Source organism: Bidens hawaiensis, unplaced genomic scaffold (genome assembly GCF_021521415.1).
Source record: "Bidens hawaiensis isolate Kalapana, Puna unplaced genomic scaffold, B.hawaiensis_p1.1 tig00074883_1, whole genome shotgun sequence".
In the NCBI taxonomy this organism is placed as follows: domain Eukaryota; kingdom Viridiplantae; phylum Streptophyta; class Magnoliopsida; order Asterales; family Asteraceae; genus Bidens; species Bidens hawaiensis.
The window spans coordinates 17497-29386 of NW_027502990.1; the positions used below are offsets into that span (position 1 = coordinate 17497).

An 11890-nucleotide genomic window follows, 5' to 3' on the forward strand; every position below is an offset into this window, starting at 1 on the left:
GTGGTGGTGGTGGTTGACGGTGATGGTGGTGGTGACGGTGGTGGTGGTCGACGGTGTTGGTGGACAACGATGGTGGGAGATGGTGGTGGTGGTGGTAGTGGACAGTGGTGGTGGCAGACGGTGGGTGGTGGTGATGGAAGGTGGCGGTGGTGGGTGGTGACGGACGGTGAGTGGTAGTGGTGGTGGACAATGGGTGTTGGTAGGGTGTTAAGAAGTTGGATATTAGCTTATTTTTTAAGACCATAAAAACATTTTTTCTGATCTTTTTTTAATATAAACAAATTGTCTTCATAGGCTTATGTCTGTGCGCCCGCAGACATAAACCCACTGCAGACCTTTTAAGCAAAAACAAACATAGATAAGGCATTTTAGTAAGTTGTGATAGGTCTAATTTTATTTGTGTATCTATCTCTGATTCTCAATTAACAAACTTGACTTTACATATTTAGCTCATAACAATAACAAACGAATGAAAATAATTAGAGGCCAGATAGTTAATACTAATCAAATAAAATGTTTGAAGTGAAGATAGATAAAAATTAGTTTAAAAATGTTTTAGTATTACTTTTATTAGAGGCCAGATGGTTAATACTAATCAAATAAAATGTTTGAAGTGAAGATAGATAAAAATTAGTTTAAAAATGTTTTAGTATTACTTTTATTAGAAGTGAATACATATGTGAAAAATTAAAAATCAAAGTATTTAACTTTATAATTTAGGAACTCTTATCTTTAAAATTAAAATATTAATATCTTTAAAATTCTTAAATGGGAAATAGGTCAACCCACTTTTTAATGGGTCGGTTTGGGTTGACCCATTTTTTAAGCGGGTCATGTTTGGGTTGACGTGTTTAAGAAAATGGGTCGTGTCAGCCGATCTAAAACCCATATTTTTTTCTTGTCGAGTTCGGTTCGTGTTCGGGTCATGTCAGGAATTGCAGCCCCTATGTGAGATACATATACCACCCCCATGGTGTCTGACTGCCTGTACATACCTATATGGCTTGTAAAAGTCACGTGTGTGTACGGAGGGAACAAGAAAACAAATTTTTGCAGCCTATACGACTCGTATAGCCCTATACGAGTCGTTTAGGGCTTCAATAGTTCGTATAGAGCCTGACATAACATAACATATACGGTTCGTATAGAATCTTTCTGCATAACACGTCAGAATGCACTTTGTCCGACTGTTACGCATAGCATGATGAGGGTATACGAGCCGTATAGCCCTATACAATCAGTATAGGCAGATTTTTTAGATTTCTAAACTAAAAACATGAAAGATTTGTGCGACGATTTATAAGATTAGGCTGAAAGTAGTTTGAATGTAATATCGACATTTAAGTTTAAAACATGAAGTTTTGTTTGATGGTTTATAAGATTCTACCGAAAGTTGTCTGACTTAATGGAATATTGGGATTTAAGATTCTACTAAAAATAATATCAATAGATATATAAGTTTGTTAAATTTTAGCACTCTTGTTCTCTCTTGTTCTCGAGTCTCTTATTATCTGGATTAATGAAGTAGTATTAAAAGTTTTAAACGAATGGAGTATTTTATGTCGATCTTTGATATCAAGAAAGTAACTTTGGTGAAAATTGTGGAGTTACCAATGGTGAAAACCATGGAGTTACAAACGGAGAAAATTGTGGAGCTGCCGGTGGGAAAAATTCGAAGTTATCGTGGTGAAAATTCAAGCAACATATCCTTCTTTTTCAACCGATACGGTAAATATTAATATATATATATATATATATATATATATAGGATCTTGATCATGTGAGAACTTTTTGGGAATTGAGAACTATGAGAACTTGTTTTTCAAACATAAAACAAAAAAAACCAAAAATAAAAAAATCATAAAACAAAAAAAACACAAAAAACAAAAAAAGTAAAAAAACCAAAGTTCTTATTTATCATCCCAGTTTCTAAAAAAAACGTAAAAAAAAATTCTCGGTTTAGCTAAATTATACATATACATATATGTATATTATGTACATATATGTACACACATGTTTTTTTTTTCTATACACATATGTATAATTTAAGGTAAATGATAATGTACATATGTGTACATTACATAAATAGAGATTAAATGAAAATATACATATGTGTATAGGTATAATAAAAATTAAAAAGAAAAAAAAAATCGGTTTTTTTATTATACATATATGTATAATATGTACACACATGTTTTTTCCTATACACATATGTATAATTTAAGATAAATGATAATGTACATATATGTATATTACGTAACTAGAGATTAAATGAAAGTATACATATGTGTATAGGTATAATACGAATTAAAAAGAAAAAAAAATTCGGTTTTTTTATTTTTTTAATGAAACCGGAATGAAATATAAGAATTTTGGTTTTTTTACTTTTTTAAAATTTTCGGTTTTGTTTGTTTTATAATTTTTTAAATATTTTTTTAGAGTGTTTTTTTAGTGGTCCAAAATGGTTCTCAAAGTTCTCAATTTGCCAATGATTCTCTTAGGATCCTTACCCTAAATATATATAATAATCTGTTTCCCATGTATCCATAAAATATACTTTTGTTGATAACCTATAATCTTTTTTATAATCTTTTTTGTGTTTAGTTATGTTATATATGTGAACCATATTTTAAAATTTGATGTATTTTGGTGTGCATTGTATATTTTTATGTACACGGACCATATGTTCTGCTTATTAGTATGTTTTAGTTAAATGCTTGTTTTTTTCTTAATCAACTATAAGCCAAGTAAACTATTTAAAGATTAATAATGTAATTTCATCAACTAATAGAATTTAACAAGTATAAAAGACATTAAGTATTTCGTCACCCAACAATTTGTTTTTCAGCCAACCTCTACCTCAAAAGACTATATTCATATAACGCCTGTATTTAAAGAGCTAAATTAACATCGGCTGCTAGAACAGATCACATGACGTCTTTTAGAAGGTCAGCACCTAGAAACACTCCTGTAATTTATAATAAGGACGTTATTTGTTAATTTTGTGTTTTTTTAATTTAAAACTTTTAATAAAATAAACAAAAAGAAAAGTGTTTATATAGCCCGTATAGGCCCATATGGCTCGTATAGGCAATACAGCCCATATAGAGCTATACAAGGCACCTGAAACAAAAACTGACACCTTGCAACACAAACTGACGCGACTCATGGCCTATATAACTAGTATAGGCGAAAACTAGTATTTGGAGATCCAAGATAAAGGTGGTATGAAGATCGCATGCATTTTCAAATTGCCTATTGTGATGATGATATTAATATATTGACAAAATAGCAAAACTAATCATTTATGTTTGTGTGTTTTTTCAATGGTTATCTTTTGTCAAACTTAATGGCAGAAAACATTCTTTATACTTAAAAACTCTATCACGCTATGTCCTTTGACCGTAACTCGGTTAACTTTTGTTGTTAAATCAGGTCATGTGCAAGACACATGAGGGTAATTTAGTCTTTTTACTTAAAATAAATTATTAAATAATTAAAAATAAAACATTTTTTCTTTATTCTCTCTCTCTTTCTCTCATCTGCAACACCATCATCATCATCATCATCATCATCATCATCATCACCCAACCTCAACCCTGTTTCTTCTCTCACATCTCTCTCTCTCTCTATTGATCCACACTCAAGTCATCTTCTTCCAATTTAAGGCCACCATTGTTCAAAGTCATCTCATTCGGTTCAAGGCCACCACCATCATTCAAATCCACCACCACCGGCCACCAGCGCAAAATACCTCGCTTTAAACCTCCCTCACTCGCTGGTCTTTTTCCTCAACAAACACCCTCCATAACACAACCACAATCAACTAACACCATCTACCCACCATCACCAAAGATCTTAAAACCCATCACAACACCATCTATTAACAACCCATATTAGGGCGAATTCACCAGATGAACACTTACCAGTGGCAGTAGCGACCCCATTTTTGAGTTGAGCAGTAGATAATCGGATATGGCGGCCCTTAGGATATTGATATGATTAGGGTTTTCAGGGATATGTGTGTGTACATCATGGTGGTGTGCAGTCTGCTTCTCAATTTGGCTAATGGCCAAGCACGTGAGGGCTTCGATTGAAGAATGACAATTTGGGGTGTCAAGTAGGGAGAGTCAGATTTTTGGAAATGGACTTAATCGTTTGGTTGGTAATTTTCAGGCAATGGTGGTTCTCAGATCTACAATCCGATATGACGATCGGCAATGACGATGGCGGTTAGGGTCTGGAGGTGGTACTCTTCATTTGAATTAACGATGGTTCGTTGGCGGTCCTGTGCAACGGTTGTTTGTGGCAGAGGTGCGCGACCGTTAAAGAAGGTGGAGTTGAGAAGGTTTGGAGAAGAAGACAATCGGTTTGGTCAATACACAAGGTGGAGTGGGGATGGTGGTTTGTGTGGTGTTTTTGTTTGTCATTTATAAATAAATATGTTAAATTACAAAACTACCCTTCCACATTATCAGATTTAGAAAGAAAAGCTAACTGGATTAGGGCCAAAGGACATAATGTTAACGTGATGCAAAATTTTTAAGAATAAAGGATGTTTTCTGTTATTAAGTTTGTCAAAGAACAACCATCGAAAACACACAAAAATATAAAGGACTAGTTTTTCCCTAATATATATCACAATGAAACTGCTTTTTGTGATTGTAAAATGTTTTCCTTGTTTGCTTTTAGGGAAAATTCCCAAAATAGCCCATTTTAGAGAGAGTCCCCAAAATAGTCCTTTTTTCCTCAAAATTTTTTAGAATTTCGACTTTCTAGACGCATTGGGAAAAGATAATAATGTAGGGGTAGCAGGCCAAATTTTTTAAAGAAAGTTAGGGAGGAGACCATATTTGGAAAAATAATGAAGGGAAAGTCCAAATTATTTTGAAATCTTGGAGTAAAAGTTCAGATTTTTTTCAAAACTTTTTTTCTCAAAAGAACAATCTCCCAAGAATGTTTTTTTTATATTTCCTAGCTTTTCCGTCCATATTTTTAAATTCTAGGAAAAAGAGATTTTCAAATCTCGTCTTAAGAGATGCATTTCGGATGAATTTGTTCTTAAGAGACGAGATTCTTTTCTTTCTTCTAAAATTCATGCTACACACACACACTTATACATACATACATATATATGTATATATAAATTCCGTAGATATATGTATGTATGTGTGTGTGTATATATGTGTGTGTATATAAATTCCGTATATATATATATATATATTGTTTTGGTCAAAAATCGATTTAAGGATCAAGTAACCAAATTCGTATGTGAGGATTGGTGCTTGTATGAACAAATATGATCAAAGTAACAATTACAGAAAATGAACACTAAGATTTGTACGAGGAAAAGTCCTTGGTAACTAGTATCCTGCAGGCATAAAAACCTCGGGTAGTGAAACTATCACTACCGATTATATTGAACTTGAAAAGATTACAAATGATGGAATTATAGCTGATCGTGAGTACAAAGTGTTTGCTAAGAGTTCTCAATGCTAAAGTGTTGTGTGTGTTGATCAGCTATAGTTCGATATATATAAACAAGGAAATACAACGGCTAATAACTAACTAAGCTATAATTTCGGCCATGTTCGCTTTACTTTTTCAACTTGACTGTTTAAGAGCTTGGACGAGAAGGGAAGACTAGGTAAAATATCTCATCCGCAAGAATAGGGATTCCAGTTAGCACGTGTTATACATGCAAAAATAAATCGTAATATATTTGAAATCAACCGTTGAGGATCCTTAAACCGTCGAAGATCCTCAGTCCTGGAAACAGCTACCACAGATAACTAATTTACAAGGATCAAGAATCCTAGTTCCAACATATACGAAATATGTATATATATACACACACATACATATACGGAATTTATATATACATATATATGTATGTATATGTATGTATGTATGTATGTATAAGTGTGTGGCATGAAGGTTGGAAGAAAGAAAAGAATCTCGTCTCTTAAGAACAAATTCATCCGAAATGAATCTCTCAAGAATAGATTTGAAAATCTATTTTTCATAGAATTTGAAAATATGGACGGAAAATGTAGGAAACATAAAAAAACAGTCTTGGGAGACTGTTTATTGAGAAAAAAAGTTCTGAAAAAATCTAAACTTTTACTCTAAGATTTCAAAATAATTTTGACTTTTCCTTCATTATTTTCCCAAATCTGATCTCCTCCCTAACTTTCTTTAAAAATTTGGCCTGCTACCCTACACTATTATCTTTTTCCAATACGTCTGAAAAGTCTAAATATTAAAAAAAAGGCTTGGCAGAACTGCAAAAACCTTTTTTTATCTTTTTCATTTTAGTGTATTTGTTACTTGTATCCAAACAAAAATAAAGTATACCATTACCAGAACTAAAATAGTTTAATTAACATATCATTTAACCAACCATTTATTCATTAATTGATTGTTCAGATTCTTCAAAACTTAATTTGTATTATGCTTCAAAAAATGATATATGTAAACAGAACCTTATATTACTAAAATGGAAAAGATGTGTTAGCGGCCGATTCCAAGTTCAAACCGTAAACAGCCAAACTGTTAAAACCAAACTGTGAAGCGACCGTAGATGTTTTGGGCAGTTCGGTCAGTTTCAGTAGTTTATGAACACAACCAACAACATGAAAGTGCATATACTAGAGGATTACATGTCTCCAGTCACCTAACACAACCAGTTTTAAAACTAAACACAACCTTAACATACTTTTAGTCATAATATTAATACAGTAAAAACATCTGATTAGTCCAACAAGGTGGGTTAACTCCTAGAAGTTAAGATAAGTCGAAACTCTTGTCACCATTTCCTACAACCTTAGTGCAGATACGGAGCCTGGTACTGGTAACCGGTTGCAAAATAGTGACCATGGTTAGGAGCCATGTTGTAAGCCGGTGCACCCATATACTGCGGAATGTGAGTCTCAACTGGAGCCGGGTAGCCATAGGCTCTATTATCATACACGTACTGTGTTGGCAGTCCATACCTATTATCTGTCATCCTAGTACCATAGAAGTTGTTCTTGTCAGCAGCAATGTTAGTGTTGTTTCGGGGTGCAATGATGCCATTGGCTCGGGGTCTTTTGGGTTGAGGTTTTGCAACTTCTGTGGCTCGTTTTTTGTCAGCTTTTGCTTTCTCGAGCTGAAGGATCCGTCTTTGAAGTGGGCCCGGAGGGTACGCGTCTTCAAGCTTGTGGTCTTCAATAGACTTGATCACCGCCTTCAGTGCATGCATTTCTCTCTCACTGACATCATTCTACAATTGAATATTTGAACATATTAATGTAAAGTAATTCACGAGCATCATATAAAAAGTTAAGTTATAAAATGAGAAACAAACCTGTGCGGATGGAGACATGTTTGCTGATTTGATGGCTGATGGGACCCGCCTTGACTCGGTCAAATATGATTTCAATATTGAAACTGGAGAGAACTGTTTGGTGAGCTCAAATGCAAATGCTAAGTTAACAGCATCAATATGCCTTCCACTATTCACCAACACATCAATTACACCTAACAAAAAAATAATACAAGAAAAGGAATTAATGACACAGAAGTTAAACTTACTAATTTCGCATTTTGGATATAAAATTGGTAATCCTGTTTTCCATCAAAACAAAGGGTAGATTAGTTTTGTAATAATATAACTTGCATAATCATATTTAACACATTCTTTTTTATGAAAGTTAAAAAAATAAAATAAAATAAAAATATGCTTGTGGGTCAACCCGCTTTGACCTGCCTGTTTTTGCTTGTTTTGATATGAGAAATAGGCTTGTAAAGGGGACATGTTCGTGTTCATTCGTTTAACTCTAACCAAACAATCGAATACGAACAATTAAATGAATAGGGTTTTCTTGTCCGTGTTCATTAAGAAGATGAGTGCGTTCGCATTTGTTTAATAATAGTATAAACAAAGAGTTCACAAACATAAACAAATACAAACACAAACACAAACACAAACACAAACAAACAAAAATAACTAAACATGAGTGAACATACATAACTGAGCAAACCAATTAAAATAAAGCATGAGCATCAATTCAATTTGCCAGGCCTAAAATATTAATAAAACTGGACTCAATTGTATTGAGTTTAAAAGGTTTAACTGAATATATAAACAAACGTAAACCAACAAACATAAATGCTGATACGTACCTAGGAGTTCCAGTGGGTCAAACCTACCCTAACGAAAAGAAGGTTCCAACCCATGGGTTAAATGGCAGTTTGCAGAACAAGAAAAGTGGCTGAGTGGGAGGTTTAGTTGCAGTTATTAGTAGTGGTAGCTTATTTATAGGTTACTAGGTTTATCAATTAGTTAGGCTAGAATTTGAAATTATTATCGTGTAATCGGAGATTCCCCATCTCGAATTGGGTTTTTATTTTCAGAAATTAAAGCTTTCGATTTTTAGTTTCTATCAACTGGTTCCATTGCCGGGAAAATCAAAATGGCACCTGCAACACGAAACAATCCTGAAAGCAGCGGTTCCAATCCAGATCCAGTTGCTGTTCAATTGGCTGCAATTGCAGCACGTCTTGAATCAATGGAGTCTCTCAAGGAGGATGTAGCGTCCCTCAAGGCCCACGCTATGCCAAAGGTGACTCCTCATGGCAGATTTAGTGGCGGTTATGGAAGACATGACGATGGTGAAACTCAATGGCGACCCAACCATCAATATCGCCCCTACACCAAAATTGATTTTCCAGCCTTCTCAACTGGTGACCCATGTGGCTGGATTTTGAAGGCTGAGAAATACTTCAGGTACTATCACATCCCTGATGATGAATGAGTTGATGTGGCTTCCATGCATCTTGAAGGAGATGCTCTCGACTTGTACTCCTGGTTATCTTCCGAACAAGTCATCACTTTTTGGGAAGATTTGGTTCATGCCTTGCAAAAACATTCCTGGTTATCTTCCGAACAAGTCATCACTTTTTGGGAAGATTTGGTTCATGCCTTGCAAAAACATTTCGGGCCAGCAGAATTTCAGAACCCGGATGAACACTTATGCAGCATCAAACAAACAGGAACTGCGCAGGAATATCGGTTGGAATTCGCTAAGAGGTCCGCAAGGGTCACTAACTGGCCAGATCATTGCCTGCTTGGTGTGTTTCTAAATGGGCTTAAAGACGAACTGAAAGCCGATGTTCGCATCCATAAGCCACGCACTTTCTACAATGCTGCGAGTCTCGCAATTTCAACAATGCTGCGAGTCTTGCACTCCAATTTGAATCCAACTCAAACCAGATTCAAAACCGTTCACTTCTGCCTCATCAACAACTGTCAGCCCACCCTTAACCACCACGCCAGCCACACTGGTTCATTTTTCAGATCCAGAAAAACAGTCCAGGTATAACCGAGGTGAATGTTACAGATGTGGCGACAAATTTGGACCGGGACATCGCTGCAAGGCGAGTAGTTATCACCTACTTGAAGTTGCTAACGAGGCATGCGATCCAGACACTAATACTGGGCAGAATCGACTGGATAATCAAAAGGAAATGGCTGCGATCAGTCTCCAAGCAATGATGGGAAAGTCGCATATTCCAGCCTTAACGCTCCACGGTTCAATCAATTCGCAGCAGGTGTTAATTCTGGTTGATAGCGGATCAACTCATAATTTTATGGCCGACACTCTCGTTAAAAAGGCGGCTCTACCAACTCATGTGGTGGAGCCTTTTGGAGTGCGAATCGGTAATTGTGACGTTATCCGTTGCAACCAAATTTGCAAAAATGTTAAAAGTTAGAAATCTCGAACCTCCAAATCACTCAAGACTTTTACCCATTCTCATTGGGCGGAGCAGATGTGATTTTAGGCATCCGGTGGCTAGCTACCTTAGACACGGTCCAAGCCAACTGGAACAAGATGTTCTTGATATTTACCATCGATGGTCAGGAAATCAAGTTGCAGGGGGTTCCACCAGATATCAAAGAAAATGGGTCATTCCGCCATCTACAACTCGAACCAATCTGGATGCAACCCCAAGAGCCAGCAAAACCTTTATCAGCTCGACTTGAGGACAAGTCTGTTTTCAAGGAGGGCAGTAATGATACGTACCTAGGAGTTCCAGTGGGTCAAACCTACCCTAACGAAAAGAAGGTTCCAACCCATGGGTTAAATGACAGTTTGCAGAACAAGAATCATGGCTGAGTGGGAGGTTTAGTTGCAGTTACTAGTAGTGGTAGCTTATTTATAGGTTACTAGGTTTATCAATTAGTTAGGCTAGAATTTGAAATTATTATCGTGTAATCGGAGATTCCTCATCTCTAATTGGGTTTTATTTTCAGAAATTAAAGCTTTCGATTTTTAGTTTCTATCAAATGCACACTAACAAACATAAATGATAAATGCTTGTAAACGAATGAACATACAAGACATGTGTTCATGTTCGTTCATTTAACTAAATGAACAAAAAAAAATGTTCATGTTCATTTATAAACGGTTTATTAAGCATTCGGTTCTTTAAAAAAAACAAACCTGGTATCTTGTCTGACAACCCAAGGAAGCGGCATAGATCAGCAGTCTGGCGGCGCCGACACACCATTGGTATCAATTTAGCCAAATCTTCTTGAACATATTCAGAATCAATAACAAAAGTAGCCACAAGTTGCAAGAAAGCATGAGCTTCCAAAGAGTTCCCATTACTAGCATCCACATCAAGATCATCCAACTTCGGTTTCCATTCATCAGCAATAACCCGAGCCCGTTCCTTCACGTCTTTAGAAACAACCTTTGAAGCATACTTCTCACCTACATTTGTTAACAAAATGCTAAAACACTCCATTAGCATAATACACGTCCTTCTCTGACCTAAAAGATTGAAATCTTTCTTCCCATCCTCTGATGACATGTAGAATCCACTTAAGGAATCCAAAACCAGACCACCAGGATCAGTTGAAGCCTTCAATGCAATCGGGATCTCCTCTTTAATAGAAGAAAGATTCTTTCGGTTATCTGATATGAACGTATGGAGTCCTTCTGCATCATTCTCTTCACACAACTTGGCAAGTTGAGGGTTTGATAGTGCCTTCATATCACTTTCAGATAACTTGTCAAACTTTTCAATATCAATAATATCTTCTTCAACAATGGGATCGGCTTCAGTGATTCCATTAATTTGTCTGTTAATGGCAGCAACAGCAGCGACTCGTTTTTCTTGGAGTCGTTCCAATGATGCTTCTTCTTTGGCAATTACAGCTGCTTGACGTTTCTCGAGAATTTGTCGGGATTGAGTTGTTTTTAGTTCAAATTCTTTTTCTTGGTCTTCCAGCTCAGTAAAACGCCTTTTTAACGACTTCTCAAGTCCATGAAAATGATCCTCAATTTGTTTCCATTTCAGGTTAAGGGTTACGGCCCGGTAACTTTCCAGCTCAGCAAATGCTCTCTGCAGTTGTTGGATCTTAGAGGTTGTTGACTCTAGGAGTGAAGCAACAGATTTTGTATCTTCCATGATGTTCTAAAAACCTTAAAAGAAACCAAAAAGCATTATTAATGAAACGAGACTACATGAATACGTTTAAATACATCAAAGAAAACTCCAATTCTTCAAAACTTTTATGAGCAAATGAGATCATCAAAGATCCGGAAAATTGTCCACAAAATAACCTAAAATACCTCTTTCAAGAAGACATGTAAGCTAGAAACATATAGCAAAAGCCAACAGATCATGAAACATAGAATATTCCCAAATTGTTTACAACGAACGGGAAGAGAGATCTACCAACATGTAATAAAAAATATAAGAAAAGATCAAGCACGAACACTTGAATCCCTCTAAAACAAGCGCTAAATTACGCATTGAGACTCCACAGAGCATGAAACCCTAACCCTAACACCAAAAGTCTAACTCAAAATGTAACACCCCAACCCGGAACAGGCTA

The 11890-nt window shown here is 35.7% G+C and overlaps 1 protein-coding gene across 1 annotated transcript; it reads right to left on the reverse strand.

Moving 5' to 3' along the window:
* Positions 1-6677: 6677 nt before the first annotated feature.
* LOC143606455 (FRIGIDA-like protein 3) lies at positions 6678-11471 on the reverse strand. The gene is made up of 3 exons (XM_077082220.1): positions 10488-11471; positions 7349-7521; positions 6678-7264 (listed from the first exon to the last, which is right to left on the reverse strand). Exons 1-3 carry the CDS (start codon positions 11458-11460, stop codon positions 6827-6829), a joined length of 1584 nt encoding a protein of 527 aa, XP_076938335.1. The 5' UTR covers positions 11461-11471; the 3' UTR covers positions 6678-6826.
* Between the last annotated feature and the right edge of the window lie 419 nt (positions 11472-11890).

Excerpts from the sequence above, each read along its gene's own strand:
- LOC143606455 (XM_077082220.1), bottom strand. The coding sequence starts at position 11,460 with ATGGAAGATACAAAATCTGTTGCTTCACTCCTAGAGTCAACAACCTCT. Across the intron at positions 7,522-10,487 it reads GTTGTCAGACAAGATACCAG|GTGTAATTGATGTGTTGGTG; the intron begins GTTTGTTTTTTT and ends TTTTTTTGTTAG. Across the intron at positions 7,265-7,348 it reads ACATGTCTCCATCCGCACAG|AATGATGTCAGTGAGAGAGA; the intron begins GTTTGTTTCTCA and ends ATTCAATTGTAG.